This window comes from Perca flavescens, chromosome 11, assembly GCF_004354835.1.
Source record: "Perca flavescens isolate YP-PL-M2 chromosome 11, PFLA_1.0, whole genome shotgun sequence".
NCBI lineage: Eukaryota > Metazoa > Chordata > Actinopteri > Perciformes > Percidae > Perca > Perca flavescens.
Window position 1 is genome coordinate 11660185 of NC_041341.1, and position 20250 is coordinate 11680434.

At 40.7% G+C, this 20250-nt stretch overlaps 2 protein-coding genes across 4 annotated transcripts; both read left to right on the forward strand.

The window, feature by feature from the left end:
* The first annotated feature begins 1380 nt into the window (after positions 1-1380).
* Positions 1381-5700, forward strand: gjb8 (gap junction protein beta 8). The gene is made up of 2 exons (XM_028592153.1): positions 1381-1549; positions 2671-5700. Exon 2 carries the CDS (start codon positions 2686-2688, stop codon positions 3475-3477), a length of 792 nt encoding a protein of 263 aa, XP_028447954.1. The 5' UTR covers positions 1381-1549; positions 2671-2685; the 3' UTR covers positions 3478-5700.
* A 1415-nt stretch (positions 5701-7115) lies between these two features.
* On the forward strand, positions 7116-14191 carry gja3 (gap junction protein, alpha 3). Of its 3 annotated transcripts, none has more exons than XM_028591860.1 (3): positions 7116-7615; positions 8236-8297; positions 9600-14191. In XM_028591860.1, the coding sequence occupies exon 3, from the start codon at positions 9635-9637 to the stop codon at positions 11090-11092; it is 1458 nt and encodes a 485-aa protein (XP_028447661.1). In that variant the 5' UTR covers positions 7116-7615; positions 8236-8297; positions 9600-9634; the 3' UTR covers positions 11093-14191. The 3 variants fall into 3 exon arrangements, with proteins under 3 accessions (XP_028447661.1, XP_028447662.1, XP_028447663.1); XM_028591861.1 differs by having other exon boundaries at positions 7116-7530; XM_028591862.1 differs by lacking the exon at positions 8236-8297 and having other exon boundaries at positions 7116-7530.
* Positions 14192-20250: the final 6059 nt, after the last annotated feature.

Below are 20250 nucleotides of genomic sequence, written 5' to 3' on the forward strand. Positions count from 1 at the left end.
CAGTGATATCAGGCCAGAGTGACCGTCACATGATCGTACTGTGTGAACTTCATCATCGAATGTACACTATACAAAATAGAAACATGTATGTATGTCATATACAGTACATATAAATTAGAGGTTCGATCAAATGTGTCTATATATTGTATGTGCACATATTCTAAATATTGTGTGCTTCTCCAAAAAGTGCAAAGACCTTCATCTACTGACAATGGATAAAAACCTCATGCAACCCCACTTCAAAGAGTTTAAACTATTTATTTGATGCACTTCTTTGATCACTAATTATGATACATATTAGTAAGGGTTAATGCCCGAAGGGGTGTCCATTGTCAGGACTTAATGGACGACAGGGAGGCCAGAAGCGTCCGAACCGTGTTGGAAATAACATATTCCGATTTAATTTAATTTTGTGCATTAATTTAGAATGTTAAACAGTCAGTTTCACCGTAACACCTTTAGTAGGTGTCCTATATCACTTTTTAATGAACACCCTACAGCCAATCAGAATTATATATATATTATATATAGGGGTCAGCAACCTTTATTATCAAAACATCCATTCTCTGCCAATATATTTCTGTCTGGAGCCGCAAAACATATTTGAGCCTTATAATGAAGGTAACCTATTAAGTCTAAATTAGCCTATCAACAAATCAACATTGCTAATAGTTTATAATGAGCATTCATTAATTATGGTGATGTATGGTTTTTATTAACCTTTCTTTGACGGTTATGTAAATTGCTTATGTAAGAATCACTTTAGGCCTTCAACAATGATAAATGAAAATGTATATGTATTTATTTCCATATAATTTTTTTGTCAAAGCTATAGGGAGCCAGTGGAGAGGGGCTCTGGAGCTGCAGGTTGCAGACCCCTGACACAGAACATGGTATAATATTTATGAATCTGAAATGGGCCATTCTGCTAATGAGTACTTTTACTCTTGGTACTTTAAGAATAAGTTGATGGCAATACTTTTGTACTTGAATTAAGTGAAATTGTAAAATATTTTACTTTTACTTGTAACAGAGTATTTATATCCTGTGGATGCTGCTACTTTTACTCATAAAAGATCTGAGTACTTCTTCCACCACTGACTTTACCTACATTTAAAAACTGTAGCTCTTATGCTCCACCACTGCGGTTTAACCCAATGAGATGTTTAATTTTTCTTAGGAATATGCATACAGTTTAAAACGTGTATCTGCTGTTTATGAAACTGTCTTGTCATCATGCACAACACAAAAAGAGAAAGTAGGCCTTGGTGTCTCTTGGGTGTCTGGCTGGCCGCACCCCTCCCCTCCCCTACCGTCCCCTCCCCTCCCTGTCTACAGGAGGGACGATGAAAACCCTCTGAAGACTCAGGTGCGTCTCACACTCAGCTGGAAAACGGGGCGAGACAAACGTCCCCAAACGAGCTAAACTCTGATTCTGCTGGAGCGCAAGGAAAAACTTTTTTCGCATCCCAAAAATAATTAAGGATTAATTGATTTTCTCTTTATGGAAACTTATTGATTGATTTTTGTATAACCCCCAAAGTGACAGGTGAGTTATTGGTTTAGGTTTGTGAACTCGTTGCACTTTGCCCTTTTTCTTTTTTTAAATAATCTTAAATAAACAGATGAAAACAAAGAGCAACAACAACAATAGGCTACTACTACTGCTTATACTATTAATAATAATAACAACATTAGTTATAATGTCGGTCCTTATATAGCGTTATGTATATCTGATTCGCAAATAATGGGCGTATTTTACACTTTTCTTTCTAAAGATTGTATTGTAGGCTACATTTATTGAAAGTAAAATCCCATTCATTGTGCGCAAATTGCCTTTTAATAATCAAACGCGGAGAGTAGGCCTACTGCTCTTATTTCGATTTTTGTTTACATTGTTTTACTCATTAGGGAGTTCCATCGATATTTCGTTGTGTTGTCTTGCACATCAGTATGACAATAACAAAAGATTAGAAGACAATATTGTTCAAGATAAGGAAAAGAGACAGGGTTAATGGAAACCAAAGACGCTGCCCCTCCTCTTTTGCGATTTAATCCTGCCTAAAACACCACATCACCTTCCTTTCTTACCACTACTTTAGCAATTTCACCTCTGGATGTACTTTAAAATAAATCACTGCCATGAAGTACAAACGGGTGAAAGAAAAAAAAAGAAAAAAAGTAAAGCTCATTTGAAAGTAGGCTGCATCACAATGCAACACAATTTAAAGTGATAATCGTGTTCATAATGAACAAATAATATTAGCAGTGGTGATACAGAGTAGAACATGTTGACGTCTCTGTGTGGTATAACAGGGTCAGTAGGGAAATTCCCCTGCACTTGCTGACTTGGGTGCAAAAGTGCACTAATGACAAATGCTAAATTTTCCATGTTTTATAGCTGGCTGCTATAAAATGAACGCACTGGGCTTAATAAAGTTGGTCACACTGACCTTTTTGACCCGGTAGTGCCGCATCTATCTATCTATCTATCTATCTATCTATCTATCTATCTATCTATCTATCTATCTATCTATCAGCTGTAGGCCAACAACTGTACCTTCAGACAGTTAGAGGTTCTGTGACAAATGCTCACTTGTTCTTTATCAACACAAGGCATTTTAGGTTTTCTAGGCTGTTAACCTTCTGCTGAATTCCTTCCCTCTACAGGTTGTCTGAGCCACGATGAGTTGGGCTGCGCTCTATTCTCAGCTGGGCGGCGTCAACAAACACTCCACGAGTCTAGGAAAAATTTGGCTTTCCGTCCTTTTCATCTTCCGCATCACTATACTGGTTCTGGCCGCCGAGAGCGTCTGGGGGGACGAGCAGTCTGACTTCACATGCAACACGCAGCAGCCCGGCTGCAAAAACGTCTGCTATGACCACTTCTTTCCCGTGTCGCACATCCGCTTGTGGTGCCTGCAGCTGATCTTTGTATCCACGCCGGCCCTGCTGGTGGCCATGCACGTCGCCTACAGGAATCGTGGGGATAAGAGGGTCATGCTGGCCTCCAACGGCAACGAGAAGATGACGGAGAATGACCTGAAGACGCTGAAGAGGAGGCGCCTGCCGATCACAGGCCCACTGTGGTGGACCTACACCTGCAGCCTGTTCTTCCGCCTCATCTTTGAAGGTGGCTTCATGTACGCACTGTACTTTGTCTACGACGGCTTCCAGATGCCCCGGCTGGTGAAGTGCGAGCAGTGGCCTTGCCCCAACAAGGTGGACTGCTTCATCTCCAGGCCAACCGAGAAGACCGTCTTCACCATATTCATGGTGTCCTCATCGGCCATCTGCATGGTACTGAACGTGGCCGAGCTGTGCTACCTCATCTCCAAGGCGCTCGTCAGGTGCTCCTCCAGGTCAAACAAGAGGAACCTCTCTTACAGCCACGCAGACAGCGTGACCCGGGATAACAAGAAGAACGAGATGCTGTTGTCTTCCACCACAGATTCGACCAGCAACAAGATGTGTTGAAGGACAGCCATCATGTTGTCGGGTGTTCTTCGAGAAGAAGGAAAAGCATAAACTGTAAATATCCAAGCACCTATAATAGTCACAGTTTGTATCAGATTTTGGGATTGTGGGAAATTCAAATAGCCAACAGAGATTAGGCCTAATTTAGCTAGACAGCAGTGTCGGGTGGCTGACCTGCTATGCTCGTGTGAAGGGAAATCCCTGTATAGGCTTTATATATCATATGCATATTTGCTCTATAGTTTGTTACATGCCTCTGCCTCAAATTTGCCCCTAAACGCACTCAGATGTTTTCCCCTGGTCAAGGCATTATGACCAATTCATATGATATAGGCTATAGCCTACAAAATTAAGCGACCTCCAGCCGTTTATCTGACAAATGGTTAAATGACAAGTTAAATTCAGAGGTTTTTCCAGTTAGATTTAGCCGAAAAAGGGTCAGCCGGGTACCAGTCACCATGAAGTGCTGGTCTTTTCAACATTGCAGTGTCGACGTTGCAGTTGAGTTTAGCCGACAAAAGTTGATCATCATGCAACTTCAACAGTTAGGTTTCGGCACCAAAACAACTAGTTAAAATTAGAAAAATTGTGGTTTGGATTAAAACACCGGCCCCCTTAATTGGTAGGCTACTCCCGGGACATGACAAGTGTTTCCTGGGTGAAAGTCTTGGTCTTCCCCGGGACACGAACTCCTCCCCCGCTTGAAAGCGTTGTGTTTTTGGTCTTTTACAGTGCATTACTTTTCGCAGCTATATGTAAATGGTTCACGAGAACACCCTGTCCTTGTACAAAAAAAAAAATTATAATAATTTAAAGTAGGCTATGGATCATTTTACATCTGGTAGAATTCCCACCAGTGAGTGTTACTAAGAGTCTGTTTCAGGTAGCGATTTTCATACAAAATAGTGTTTTTGTATCTGTGGCTCATCCATATTATATATAATATAATAATAATAATTGTTACCTTACTTTTCACACAGTGGATGGTCAATAGGGTTAGATCGAGGGTTTTCATTTTTTGGTCACAGTTTGAGGTTGCCTGAATGCCGTGAACCAGAGAAGAATGAGTCTACACTGACATCTATTGGTTTCAGGTGGAACCTCTAGGAGCACAAACACCTTCCTCTAAGCCTGAAGGATTTGTTTGGTGTTGAAGAAGAGCAAGGAGAACAAATTAAATCGTGAAAAGTGAAGCAAAAAAAAGTGCCTTTGTCATTACGTTTTTTAGTGACTACTTTACAAGAGCTGAGATTTGACTTTAAATGTGGTTGATTTTAAATGTGTTTTACAGTTATTGATAAAAGCAGATGAGTTTTTATGATCCTGCTGTGTTGAATCAAGTGACTGTAGCATGAAGTTAAGTTTAAAAATCCACAGTTGAATAACTTTCTATAAATGATGCTAGAGTTTTTCATGTTTGTGTTTATATTTACTGAGAAGTGTGTTGCACAAGATTATGCTGATAGACTTTAATATAACATAATGGAATCTTACCTACCACACCACAGTGGTTTAGAAGACGTGATGCTCTTTGCTGTTCAATCAAATCACAATGTCTTTTGTCTTTTACTTGAACTGAAAGTATTTGAAGTGTTGGGAATGTGGCAAAAATATGTATGTTTGGTGTGTAAAATGTGTTTTAAGCAATATGTTTTTATTCTGCGGTCAGCAAGTGCTAGAAATCTCCCCAACTAATCATATTGCTTTGGTTCTCAAAGTCTAAAAAAAAAGAGGCAGACGAATATGATTTTGTAGAAATATTAATTCAGAAATACTGAGTGGTGTTGAAACATACAGAACATTATTTTTGATTCCAGTCAAGATGCTTGACTAGAAAAATACCAAATCTGTCAGACTTTTAGTATTTTCTAGATAAGAATCAGTGAATATTTGACTCAATATTTTTGCATTTTGTAACATTTTGTAAAGACGTTTTTACCCTAAAAGAGTTTATTTCAAAAAGCAGGATTGTCAAGTTAGACAGACAACTACAAAACGTTTTATGGTTTTGCTTCTGAAGGACCTTTGTTATTATCATCAGCCGATTCCTAAACGTTCAAGTTACATCAATGCTCTTAATCCTGCTTTTTGAAACATCGTCCAGAAGCTGTCCTGTTCAGCCCAGACCTGGTATGTTATTTGGACTTGTGTTGTTGTTGCAGTGTGTACTGACCCCAGCTGGCTGTATCAGCTTTCAGCATGTGCCTTATTTTAGCCACCACAGTAATCACTGCTCGCCCTCTTAACGTTAGGAACTACGGGCCAATCTCAATTTGAAAATGTTTTTGTCCTCCCTCCCATCCAGGAATAACTGAGTTGGATTAGTTACATCTGTGTTGTTAAAAATAATAAATCAGCTTCTGTGAACAGAGAACAGTGATTAGGAGAGATTGAAAAAGGGTATGTTGAGGCAGTTTAGACAGTAAACTCTAAATAGAAAATCTTGAAGTCATATATTTACATTACATAACTGATGCCGTTCTGTGGAGTTACAGCATGAAGTAAACTGACATTTTTTAAGTGGGCCACAATATTGTTGACCAAAGATCCAAAGTCATGCATCTTTGCAGACAAAGTAATCTGTATGCAGATTTAAGAACATTTGTGATTGTTTTGTATATCTGCTCTGTATTGACCTTTGACCTCTTGCTTTCTGTAACAGCCGAATTACATTTTGATGCAACATTTATCATAGCAACTATGTGTTTTTAAGGGACGAGCCTGATCATTCCAGTCCCAAGATTCTTTTTAAACATTTTTCTATTCAGATTTCTTCCACAATCTAGTTTTAGGATGCTTTTAACAGCAAACAACATACTAATGAACAAATAGCTTTCTGAGCAAGAAATGAAGATATTACATTTGTTGTACTTGTGTTTTGTACCTGAGATGTTTTTATCACACCCGCACTTTGATCCTTGAAGTCCTTTTGCTTTGTGAGACCTTTTTTTCATAAATCAGTAAAAACAAAACTGTGTTTTTTGTTTTGTTTTGTGTAGATACAGTATGTCTGTTAGTGTTTCACACTCATTGCCTCATATAATGCCATGCCTCCCTGCAGCTACTCATTGGGTGGGTGGGAGGGTGGAGGTTTTTTCTTCTGTTCTTTTTTTCTGGGTGATGCCCTAAAATATTAGTCTGCTCAGAGAATATGTATTATGCGCAAATTGTCTTTTTTTTCTCACAAAGATCAGCATATATCAGGTTTTCATGAATCTCTCAATGTAAGGTTTTATTTGGACAGAGAGTTCAGTGTGTCTATATGGTCAGCCTGAGTTTAATAGTGACCCTATATGTTCTTTCTTTATTCTTTATTTCAGACCCAGGGGGGATCCATATCATATCCAACCTATGACCAATCAATGGTCTTTTTCTCTTAAATTATAGTAGCTATTACTATTTTTTAAATGGACTAATGCTGGAGTTTAAGGGGATTGGGGCAGACTTCTGGGACGGTTTTCTAGTGGTTTTCACGGGATACTTTGGAGAAGTTCAGAGCATGTACAGGTTTTTGGATAAGTTTTGGGGCACGTTTTCGCCAACACAACTTTTGCGCACATTTCTGACAGGTTTTGGGGAGGTTGGCAGGGGCGTGGTGTGACACCGGACAGGCTGATGACTCTGTGGATTCACTCATGCATGGTCACACAATGTGACAGTCCAGACATGGCTGGAAACGGGAGGCAGCTCCGTTTAACCGAGCCCCATCTCCGACTCCAAGCCGCCTCCAAAAACTAACAACAACAAAAGGAAAACTTTGCCTTGCGCTAGTTAACGGGGCCCGGGACAGACAGCGTCCCAGGCAGACTGAAGACGTTTGTGCATGAATGAGTTTGAGAGGCAGCATTTAAAAAAAAAAAAGAAAAAAGAAAGAAAGAAGTTTGTTGGGTTGACAGAGAGGCGACAGGTTGCGGGTTTGGGATCAGGGAGACAGAGGGAGGGTCGCTGCAGCCGCGGGAGGTCTACACGCTTTTCAACGCACTCAAATGATGGCACCAATGATGGCAGATGGATTTGCTTTTCGTGTTTAAGTATGACATCTCCGGTCTAAAGGTATGACGGATAAACACTGCTGTGAATGCTTTCCTGTGCTTAACTGGGAGTAAAGTGAGATCAAGTAAATGAAGAATGCCATCAGGTAATTAAGAGTTGCTTCAGTTTTACTAAACAAGAAGAGGAAGAAAAAAAAAAAAAAAAGAAAAAGCCTGACAAAGCTTAAAGGGAGTCTGGGGACTCTGGCACAGTCTGTATTGTCAGCCTGGCAGGTATGGCTTTGTATTTGAACCTGGCTCTGTCTGTTACATTCATCACCAGCCGACAGAAATGCCACAAATACCTGTACAACTGAGAGACATGTAGGCCTATTCAAAGTTTGCCATTAATAATGAAGTCATCACAAGGTCAAATGATACAAGACATTCTGACTCTCTCTGGGTTTAATTGCTGCCGTATCCCCAATACTTACACCACTTATTATACTACATATTACCTTTATTTATATCAGGTATTTCAGATGCTAACTTTTGTTTGTTCAGAAAATTATTCTATTTTTGATTTTCAGCTGGTCCTAAACTTTTTTTTTTTAAAACAACCAAAAGTGTTATTGCTATAATCTGGATACATTTGAATTATTGACCAAAGCATGCACATGAGTTTTTATGTGTTTGATTCACTAGTTTTGATCAACTAACTTCATTCAAAGTCTCAAAGGAAGAAAGGAAATTCATTATTGTTTGACTAATGTTTTTTCTCTTCCAGGTGTCATACATATTGTGAACCCTAGTCGATGGATTTATTACCTTTAATACAAGAATATTTTAGTAAGTTTCTCCTTGCTCTGTTTCTTGAATTAGTTGTATAACTAGTGTTTCATTTGCATAATACTGTCTAAAAGATGTGAAGAATAGCAACAAGCTCTACCATGCTCAAAACACATTTATCACCCGTTTATCCCATAAGAGGGCAGAAGATAGCTATAAAAATAAATCAGTTTTACTTAAACTAAATGTAGTTTGAAAAGCCTGTTTAAATGGCAGTTATAAACTTAGTATTACATCTGTTCATTAAATAACAGATGCAGAGATGCAGTGCTAATAAGATTAGTCAATCAACAGAAAATTATTATACAACTGTTATATATAATTGATAAATTAAGTCATTTATCCAGCTTTTATCTTATCTTCTCTGTTTATATAATTTGTTGTATATATTTAGGATTGTTTGAACAAATCAAGCTATTTCAAGACATCAACTCAGATTTTTATGACATTTTAAAAACTATATAATTTGAGTAATCCCCCCAAAAAATTGAAATTGAATTGAATTGAATTGATAATGAATATAAAGTTTTAAAGTCTTTGTTTGTAACTTAAAACCAGCTTATCTTTTAAATCAGAATTGTTCACACTGTTATTATATTATTATCTTTCCTTATTACAGTTAAACGTTTCCATCTGATCCCTGTGGCTTTAGTGTTACAGTTGACAGTGCGAGAGAGGAAGGGAGGGTGGCGTGTGCGTGTGTGTGTGTGTGTGTGTGTGTGTGTGTGTGTGTGTGTGTGTGTGTGTGTGTGCACGCACGCACCCGCGCGCATGTGCCACACCAGAGCCCCATCTCTGCTAAATGCTGTTTTCGAACATTATAATGTTGATCTCAGCACATGCCTGCTGGGCAGTGGAGCGAGCAGGTGAGAGAGAGAGAGAGAGAGAGAGAGAGAGAGAGAGGGAGAGAGAGAGAGAGAAAGGGAGAGTGAACCAGGGTTCAGTCAAACAGGTGGCCTGTACAGTATACCAGCTTCTAAAAAGCATCAGTGTTGAAGCGAATGCTGTGTTTCGATTTGTTATCAATATCCGACGCCTACGTGGCAGTTTTCGATAAAGACCTTGTTCTGCTAAGCGTTATGAAAAAAGAGAAATATGTCGAAGTCTAGTCGACACCTCTACTCTCCTCCATGTCCTTGACCCTGTCTCCTTGTGTGTTCGTATGTGTTTGACCTCGGGGTAAGGCATGTCATTACGTGATACATGTTCAAACTAACTTTGAGTACAACTTCATACACATTTCTTTCTGTCCGTTTCTTCTGTTTTTGTTTTGCCATTTCCTCCTTTCTTTGTCTACTCCAGCCTGTACTTTCTCCATAGGCTAGAAATCTTGAAGCATGGGCGACTGGAGCTTTCTGGGGCGGCTGTTGGAGAACGCTCAGGAGCACTCAACGGTCATCGGCAAAGTCTGGCTGACTGTCCTCTTCATCTTCAGGATCCTGGTGCTGGGGGCTGCGGCTGAAGAAGTCTGGGGAGACGAGCAGTCCGACTTCACCTGTAACACGCAGCAGCCCGGTTGCGAGAACGTCTGCTACGACGAGGCCTTCCCCATCTCGCACATCCGCTTCTGGGTGCTGCAGATCATCTTCGTGTCCACGCCGACTCTCATCTACCTGGGCCATGTGCTACACATCGTCCGCATGGAGGAGAAGCGGAAAGAGAAGGAGGAGGAGTTGCGCAAAGCAAACAGGTTCCAAGAGGAGAAAGAACTCCTTTATAAAAATGGTGGAGAAGTTGGAGGAGGAGGAGGAGGAGGCGGCAAGAAGGAGAAGCCGCCAATCAGGGACGAGCATGGCAAAATCCGTATCAGAGGCGCATTGCTGCGGACCTATGTGTTCAACATTATTTTCAAGACTCTGTTTGAAGTGGGATTCATTTTGGGCCAGTATTTACTCTATGGCTTCCAGCTGAGGCCCCTGTACAAGTGTGCACGTTGGCCCTGCCCCAACACCGTTGACTGCTTCATATCGAGGCCCACTGAAAAGACTATTTTTATTATATTTATGCTTGTGGTGGCTTGCGTGTCTCTTTTGCTGAATTTGTTAGAGATCTATCACCTTGGATGGAAGAAAGTTAAACAGGGCATGACAAATGAGTTTGCCCCCGACCACGAGTCGCTGCGGCGTGTCAACATTGCAGAGCCTGAGTGTTTGGCCTCGGCCTCCAGAACTGCCCCATCCAGCCTCAGCTACCCTACCAACTACACAGATGTGAAGGCGGGCAGCGGGGCGTTCCTGCCGCCCGTGGGGCCGGCAGCCGTGCCCTCGGCAGCGGAGTTCAAAATGGACGAACTCCGGCAGGAGGAGTCCCTCCGTCAGCCCTCCCCCTCTTCTCACTACTACATAAGCAACAACAACAACCACAGGCTGGCCACGCAGCAGAACTGGGCCAACTTGGCCACCGAGCAGCAGACTCGGGAGATGAAGGCCACCTCCCCATCTCCCTCCTCCTCTTCCTCCACCAGCACCAACAAGGAGCAGCAGCAGCAGCAGCAACCCGTCGATGCTGCACCGCTCCCTCCAACCAGCAACACCACCAGTAACACCAACATCACCAATTCAACTGCCACTGCCGCCTTCAGCAGCAGCAGCAGCAGCAGCAGAAGCAGCCATGGCACTGCATCCAACGCAGGCAGCTGGAGTGGAGGGAGGAGCGAGCAGGAAGAAGGCCACGTCACCACCACCACTGTGGAGATGCACGAGCCCCCGGTAACGGTCAGCACAGACCCTCGGCGGCTCAGTCGGGCCAGCAAGAGCAGCAGCATCAGGGCCAGGCCGAGCGACCTGGCTGTCTAAATTTCTTCAGCCCTTTCATGTCCCTAAACCCTCCCTGACCAACACCCCGCTTCCCCCAGACCCCACCCCCCAAAACACAGTGATTCTCAGACAAAACGATCTCACACATGCATAGAGCAACAAAAAAAAAACTAACACAAAAAACCCCGCAAAAAAAATCAAAAAACAAAAGAAGGCAAGATGATAAGAGACAGGAAATCAGAATAACAGAAAAGGTTTAGGCAAATGTGAAATGACTTGATCATCAGCAGTTGTTGATTTAGTGCAATCGGTGAGTTGCAGAGTATTTGAGGCAGGTTTTATTTTTTTTTTTTTTTTTTTATAATTTATGCACAAACAATTTGATCATGCAGTGCTATGAAGTCAGAAGGCTCTGCGCACAGTGACAGATGGAGAGAACGACATTGTAATGTCATAATTTTGCATCAAAATGGACACTTCTCACCAACGTGTTTGGTTTGGGGGGGAAGATCTCATGGTGTTCCTCTATTTTCTTCTTTTTGTTGAGGCTAAAGGACTAACCATTACAAATGAAAATCATCATTTGTCAAAACTATGACTGAATATTTTTTTTTTTTATCTGGAGGAAGCACAGGTAGCTGGCATTGTTGTACGGATCAGTTATTTGATGTGTAGCCAGATGATTCACTCATATATCTTGTTCATCAGTTCTATCTGGTTTCACAGTCAAATTGGCAGCGCAAACGTGCACTGCGTGTTGCACTACGTGTCAACAGCTTGTTCCAGCGTTTGTCCTTTGACCTGGAAGGCCTTTTGTTGCAGCACTTCCTGAATGTTACGAAACAAACACCTTTTACGTTAAACATAATTCATCCATGAAGAAATTTCATCAACAAACATTACATGTATTGTCTTCCTTGTAGTTGTGCATGCCAGCATGTGCAGCCCTACAACTCACCGATTCACTGATCAATTTTCATGGCAAAGCTGGCTAGCTTGGTTTTACCCATGATCCATTGCAGCGCTTCTTGCACAGAGACAATGCATATTTTAATTAAGATGGAATGGACTCATGTGATACTCCCAGAGTCCTAAAAATAAACAGACAGGATATGGGTCAAAACTGCTGGTAGAAGTCATCACTGTGATGCCCAGAATGCACCTGGATCCCTACGAGCACATTGTCAATAACATAGAGATCTAAATGTTCCGACCAATGCAGTTAGTTTACAAAAGAGGAAAATAGGAGCAGGGTCCCTTGCGCCTGCGTCTGTCAGCGTCGCCTTCAGTCAACAAAAATGCTTTCCATTAAATGCACAAATGACAAGATATTGCCTTCAAATAATCTTAAAGCAAATACATGGAAGCCACCGTCAAATAATCTTAAAGCAAATACATGGAAGCCACCGTCTGATATAAAGAAAAAACATATTCCCTGTGTTCAGTCAGACAACCTCCCAAAGCTCCTTTGGTCAGACTTTAAACTGCTATTTCCTTTAGTTAGATTTTTGGCAGATATTTTTGCCCTCAAACGTACAATCAAACTTCATCACATCTCAAGATTAAGAGCAACTTTGGGAGTGATTTCCGCCATCACACATTTCACATGCTTCGTCATTGGTTTTATTCTTAAAAGTGCTATTTTTTTTAAATTGAATTTTACTCAAATTGCATACTTGTAGTAGTCAGTTTGTGATTGCGAAACAGCTACGATTTAATCAAAATAGACAACATGACTTGGCGTTGCGAGTATCAAAACGCCACGGTGCAGTCTACCTTGACGGCTTCTATTTTGTTGTGTTCATCTTGATACTTAGAGATCTTTAGAAACCCAAACTTTTAACTGAATTTACGAGCAGCCGCAGTCCTCTGTCTCTGTTGTGTTACTGTGCTGTTTGGTTCGTTCACAACCCAGGCACTCACTTTCAAAACCCCCTTCTTTTTCTTTTTTTTTTTTTTTTTTTTAGCTTTACAGCAACCAACCACTATATTATTCTGTGAGTTCACCTCTGGGGCAAAGTTGAAAGTACAAAGTAAGACTGTGTGAAAACTCAATCATCTGCATTGGACATATTGCACTCACAGGGCATAACAGCATGATTAAGTACTAATGTTTGTGCACAGTATTTTATAGGAACAATACTTTTCCAGCAGTTAATGTGCAGGTTAATACACTGGAGTAAGAGCAAAGTGGTACCAGCTGTTTATTTTTATTTTCAGGGGGGTGGGGGTTAAAAAATGATGATACTGTATGGTGTAAGAGTATCTGTACCCATATTGGTATAATGTCTCATACTGTAGTTTACTTAAGTTGCTTAAATGACATTTTGGTGCAAACAGAAACACAAAGAGGAGAATAAACACCCACACAAAACATAGTTAAAAACAGCCTTTCCCAATCCATGTTTCTTGTTCAAAATGACAAAAACAAAATAATAATCTGTGTTATCTGCATTTGTTTTTGATCCCTAAAGTTTACATTTTGGTAGTTGATAAAGATTTGCACATTTAGGAAAGAAAAATTGCTGTTCTACAATGCTAATATTGGTAGTGGTAGTAGAGAGAGAGAGAGTGTAAGAGAGAGAGAGAAAGAGAGAGAGAGAGAGAGTATGCGTGATGAGAAAACTGCCAGTCTCTATGATCCACAAAGGAAAAAATGTCTTAAAACTAAAACGCAGTGGCTCTTCCCAGAAAATAGCTTTTCTCAAGCTCAGATAATGTTGAGTTTGAAGATTTAAAAAAAGAAAAAACAGCGAGAGAGAGAAAATGGGGTATTTTTCTGTGTTCACTCAGTATGTTCTCACAGACTGGTCGAGACTCTGGTTAGACGTCATATCAGAAGACTCCCCTGTTGAGAGAATGTTAGCTGGGTAGCTGGCCCTTCCCTAACCCCGCATAAGATGCCCTGGCAGGATGTTGTGTTCAAAACCCATCGTCTGCGTGACTCCTCCAAAACTCTCTCCTCTTACGTTTCATGCAGAGCATGATATCTCTGGCTCGTCAGGGAGTATAGGAACCATCTCACAATGCTCAGAACAGCAACCTGTTTTCAATGCTGTCTTAAACAAGAGAAGTGCCTTGTGTATGAATGATTCTTTTGTAAGAACAAGTTGATGTAAATGTTCATTTACCTCAAATGTTTACAAAACTGTTACTAAATAAATTTTTTGTACCATATTTGTTGTTCTTGCTTTCACTTTTGCTTAGTGAAATTCATCGATCCCACATACATCAACACAGAGCTGTAGACTGAAGACTTGGGTCCAGATTCCTAAAGTCCTTGTCGTTGACTTGCCCTAAGCAAAAACATTAAAGTTTGTTAAGATTTAATAGTGTGGTAAAATTCACGTTAAAAAAAGGCCTCAGCTAAAATGGAAAATGTCCGAACATCGTGTCATTTCAATGATCCCCAATATTTGCCTCTGAGATGCAGTGGAGTAGAAGAATAAAGTAGCAGAAAACTACTCATGTAAAGTACTCAAGTACCTCAAAATTGTACTTAAGTACAGTACTTAAGTAAATGTAGGCCTACATATTTACTTTCCACCACTGTTGAGTTGCACTTTGCATATGAGGACGTTGTGACTTTACTTTTTAATTACATTTAATTTGACATTTAGCATTTTATGTATGAGCCTACACAAGATAATGAGTTACAACTTTGTTTCTCATTTCCTGTGCATGTGAAGATAAAGAATATTTGATTAATAACTTGTAGTTCTAAGCTCAGTTTTGTTTTCATACATTATTCCCAGTCACATAATCTCGTCTTAATCTAATTTTGGCCGCATGTAATCTTGATCATTAGAACTGCTGGCTTCCTGTTTGCTGCCCACATCAGCATCAGGAAAGCTTGTCTGATGTGTCTTTGGCATTACTCTCTCTGTAGACTCTTTGACCTCCAACCTCCCCACCGCTCACTCCCTTGCTCTGCATTCCAACAGCCAATATCAGAATGTAACGCTGAGCTAGAAACACACACACACACACACACACACACACACACACACAGGCCCACTTTATAACCACATCCAGAGATAATTGAAATAAGACGGGAGTGTCAGTCTTGCATCAGAGATTCAAACATCTATAACCAAGTCTTAGTCTGCACCCTCTAATAACTTACAACACTGTGCAATACATGTTAGAGGTGGGTGAAATTTACAGCTGCTGGGAAAGTTCATTTTGATCTTTGGGCATGGTGGGCAACAGCAAAGCAAGTATACATACAAAGAGATATCAGTGGACTGACTGCATGTTACACTTTTGGGTCACTGTAAAGCAATACATTTATTACTTTTTGGGATGAGAATCTTTCTGGTGAGCAGGAGCTACATTTCTTGTGAGCATCTCGTCAGTATATCGTGCTCATGAGAAACCAATCTAAGGCTAGCAAAATGATGTTAACGAAGTACCGCTAACGTTGCGTTTTTAGGAAAATGAATACCTCCTCCTGGACAGCATTCTGATTGGTATTCACATTGGTTTCTTGTGAGCACGAGAAAGAAAAAAATCCAAAAAAAACAGCTCTAAAGCAGACAACTTCACATTGTATCTTATGTCACCATACATTTCTGAGCTGTAAAACCTAAACAATGAGCTAAAACAGGCTAAAAAGCTCAGAAAAGCTGTTTTTGTTGAAAAGTGTTTGGTGAGTTGGTCTCCATGATTGTGGCACTAAAAGCATTTTCAGGCTTTCATATAACATTTTATTTGACGTCAATATATATAAATATTATTAAGGCAGGTTTAAATTAGGCTGTTTGAGTCTTTTTCACTGTCTAAATGCTGAGGAAGTCATTAATTGTCCTTCAATGTCGATCAAAGATAATTCCAGGATGTGCTATCCTATCTCAAATCTAAACATGTTATGTTTTCATCCATTAAACAGTTCATTAGTCTCAAATTTAAGTTGTCTTTTTTGTCTTTATCCTTGACTGTAATGAAATAAAAGCTACCCAGATGAACAGTAACTACATGTCTATATAATAAGTTAGATAATGAGATAAAACAGCATAAGGCTTTGGAAGGATTACTTGGCACTGGATATTTGGCATTGAGTCTAACAACATTGAGTGATGGGAGATAGCTGATCTGTTGGCACCACTGATGGAGGCCTCAGCCCGTCACTCAGTCAGTAGACTTGTTTCCACTGCAGGGCCAAACCGTGCTCAATTTTCAGTGACATTTTTTAATTCATTTTCTTCATTATTGGCAATGATTTATTTATTTATTTAAGTAAAATGTATTTTTTGTTCTGCACCTGATGGCTGGTCCTGGTCATTTGAATTTGGTGTTTTTCAGAGGGCAACACACTGGTCTGGTTAGAAAGCTGACTGACGGTGAGGTCAAAAAGTTCGGAGGTCACAAAATGGTGCAGACCTGTCCCTGCCAGTAGTGACGTTCTTCTTTGCGGTTATTTACTAAACACCAATCAATGGAAATGAATCTGATCAAAATACTATACTTCCACATTCCAATGCCCCCCCACCCCAGATGACAGCATTAGACTCATTTAAAATATGAACTGTAATTGTTAGACTGCGTTCACGTCTGACACCTGTTCTTTGGGTTTAACAGCATTGCATTCACTTTTTAAACTGGACTACAAAATCTGAAGCTTTTCCTGGATAGATTATTTTCATCTAAATTTTAATTTGAAAACAGAAAGTCTTCAGAGATTCTGAGTTTGGAGTTGGGTTTTTACAGATTAAATTTAGAATACATTTTTTTCATTGAAATTATTTTATCCCTGAAGACGTGTCTACATTTACTTTGTGTGAATCTCCATACATTCATCACAAAAAATACAACGATAAAACAATATAACATGTCGAACCATTAAGCAAGTAAAGACATTAAGTCACAAGGTCATGATAGTGGTTTCGGTGGTGTGTTTTTTTTTAATTCCTTTTGAATCCTGTGGCCCCTGTAAAGCCCCACTTGGCCCTGTGGTGGAAAAGCAACTACTACAGAAAGAGGTTTGCTCACTGAGTCACCAGTCTTCAGCTCAGAGCAGACAGGAGGCTATATTTAGCCTTTAATCACCTCACAAATTCACACTCAGCCCACAGCACAAATACCTCAGGCCCTCTTTATGTATTTCAGGAGTGTGATGAATTTGTTTCTAGGAGGCCTGACCACCGGCTCATGGAAAGATGTTGGTTTGTTTGACAGAAACTTTTCTAGGAGTTTGGTACCAGACTGTTAAACTTTGGACGGCATTTTTTAAAGATCAGATCATGCAACCTCAAAGTTCCTTACAAAAATGATTACAAATAGTCAGAATGATAAACAATAACTATAAATTCCTTTTTTCAAAATCACCTTTAAGAACACAGTGGAAGAGTCGAGGTTATTGTGATATTATTTTTTTTTAGAGAGATAAGGGTTTTTTCTTTCATTGGAGTCCAGTGCCATCGCAAGGATTTCATAAACACTGAAGGTCATGCAGCAACTCTAACTTCCTTAGTATGTTTTTAGCCACCAAAAGATATTAAGATTTCTGCCAGTTCAATCAAATTCAAATTATTTTCCCTGCATGATGATGTTAACATTGTTTCAAAACCTGACAGCTAGCTAGACTATCTGTCCAATCTGAGTTTTCTGTTGCACGACTAAAGGGCCAGACACACCGACCAGACAGCCGACCCTCGGCAGAAAAGCCAGTTGGACTGATCAGGCTCCCCGAGTTGGTCCAAAAAGGGCCTCAGAACACACCAAAGAGACGAGACGTAATCCGTCTCCATAACAGCAGGCGGCGCTAATCCGTATTGTCGCCCAAAAATGAAAAGCTGATTGGACGAACGCGTCACGTGGGTCTGGTTTCTCCGGAAAATCAAAGACAGACTGTCATGGAGGCTCGTTCAGAATACGATCTCATATTGCTTAAGTGAGAAATAGGCCGTGCAGTTGCTGAATCTGTCTTCATCTCAGATCAACAAAGGTCAGGTTAAAAGATTTTGAGAGACTCTAGTCACGCTCATCCCGCTTCCCGTTTCCGGGTTAACACTCCACCAATCAGATGGGTCATTTGAGTCCGACTGCCGGCTGTGCCCGCCTCGCCGATTCTACATGTCAAATCGGCCAAAATGAAGGCTGACGTCCCCTCGGACGGACGACGGCACGGAACACACCGAACAGACTCGAGTCACTGACCTCACCAGACTGTCCAACGGCCGATTATCGGCTTGGTGTGTCTCGGGCTTTAAACAACTTTTGAACATATACGTTCCACCAAAACTAGTTCCTCCCTGAGGCTATTTTGTAGCGGCACCGTTGCTCTGCCCGGTGCTTAGCACCACCCAAGATGATTGTGATTGTTTTAAAGAAATGCCGATAAACCAGAGCATGTTTTACTCCCATCCCGGAATGCTGTGTGGTCCAGCCAGACCCTCCTCCATTTTGTTGAAAGTGACTTGTAAACTTCAAAAATCTCAGCAGCTAATAAAATACATCATCGTTTTATTATTTGGTGTCACAGGACAGGAGAACCCCTTTGAAAGGTTTTTGTTTGACCATGACTTGACAAAAAGCCTAAAAAGTCCAAACAACTAAAAGAAAACATCTAATCTAGTCAATTAACACATTTACATTTTGAATTAATTAATCAATTGAATAAAAAAAGGGCTTTCCTACATACACCATGTGGTTGTTAATAGTATAAATGATGTAATGTTGCAGCATTTGTACAGTGTGTGGTCATGTGAGGGGCGGCTTGTTTTGACTGTCTGTTCATAGAAAGAGGAGAGGGGGCCGCACGGGGAGAAAGAGCATTATGAGAGAATTATGTGAGGCGAGGTCAGCTCTGCGGGGACACCTACAGGTGAGGCGAGGGTATGGACACAGTGCCCACAATGCACCTGGCTGGCTTCACCTGAATGCACCAGGGTACATTCATAAAAGGTGCTCAACTAAAGGTCTCAAACTGAAAATAAATACAATTAAATGATATCTCCACCTGTCTTTCCAGAGGTCGCCTAAAGCACAAATAAACATTTACAAAACTGCGAAAAGCGGCAGCATCTCCTCACTTTACTCTAAACCACACTGACCTTACATGACCCGAGCTCACTCACCACAGAGCTGCAAACAGACTGCCCTCAGTCCTCAAGTCCATATTGCAGTCAAACTAACTCAATTTGGCAATTTTGGAACGTGGTAACAGATTGTTTGACTATAGGAACCCCATCACATTTAGGTTTCAACAACGTACGTTTTTCATGATAGCTTCAACAAAGTTCTTGCACACCATTTGCAGCAACGTAATATATTACATGTATTTCCTTTTATCATAGGACAGTAGTTTGTAAATCCTGTGAATCCAGTGAATATATTTACTAGGTTTTTTTTCCAGCTGGAAGAGCTCAATAACATTAATTTGGAAGGATGCTTTTCTGGCGTCACAGGCAATGTTAATTAAACTGTATATGGTGCAAGTGCTGTCTTACGTGATTAAGGTCAACCAACAGATGCTATAAAGCAGCTAAATAAAGTGAGTTTACTGTAAGATAAGTGACCAACAGTGTGCAGGATTTCTGTCTCCTTCTAAAGCCACCCTTGATTTTGTTTCAGCTTGAACACTGTGCATCACCCTTTTTTTTCTCATCCTAACGAGGAGCATCTTTCAGTTTTGAATCGATAAAATGACAATACAATCACTGGATGTCGTCACTTGAAATGCTTTGCAACACGCCTCTGTGCTTTAGAGGCCAAAGGTCACATCAACGGTTCACGTCAACAACAAACCCGTAAGAGCTGTTTTAAAATCTTTTCTTCAACTTGTAGAGCAACTTTATTACTTCTGAGGAGAGTAGCTGCTGTCAAAGATTCTGGCGAAGGGAATGTGATCCAGGCTTCAAAGTGTGTGTGTGTGTGTGTGTGTGTGTGTGTGTGTGTGTGTGTGTGTGTCGCTGATGTGTCAGCCGGTGGGCGTTTTGGAAAAACTTGAGTTTGGTGACTGCGCTGAAGGGATTGTTGCACTCACTGCTTCGCTGTGGCTCACCATATAGGGTCAGGCCGTCCTAAATTTAACTTAATCCAAGCCCCCCACTCTTCCTCACCAACAGTTAAAGCCAAGGTTAAACTGTGTGTGTGTGTGTGTGTGTGTGTGTGTGTGTGTGTGTGTGTGTGTGTGTGTGTAGGGGGTTACACAGTTGTTGTGGACATTTGTGGTGCATTTTGCCAAAATAAAAGCA

Bases quoted from the DNA above. Each gene is read 5' to 3' on its own strand.
- gjb8 (XM_028592153.1), top strand. From the start codon at position 2,686: ATGAGTTGGGCTGCGCTCTATTCTCAGCTGGGCGGCGTCAACAAACAC.
- gja3 (XM_028591860.1), top strand. From the start codon at position 9,635: ATGGGCGACTGGAGCTTTCTGGGGCGGCTGTTGGAGAACGCTCAGGAG.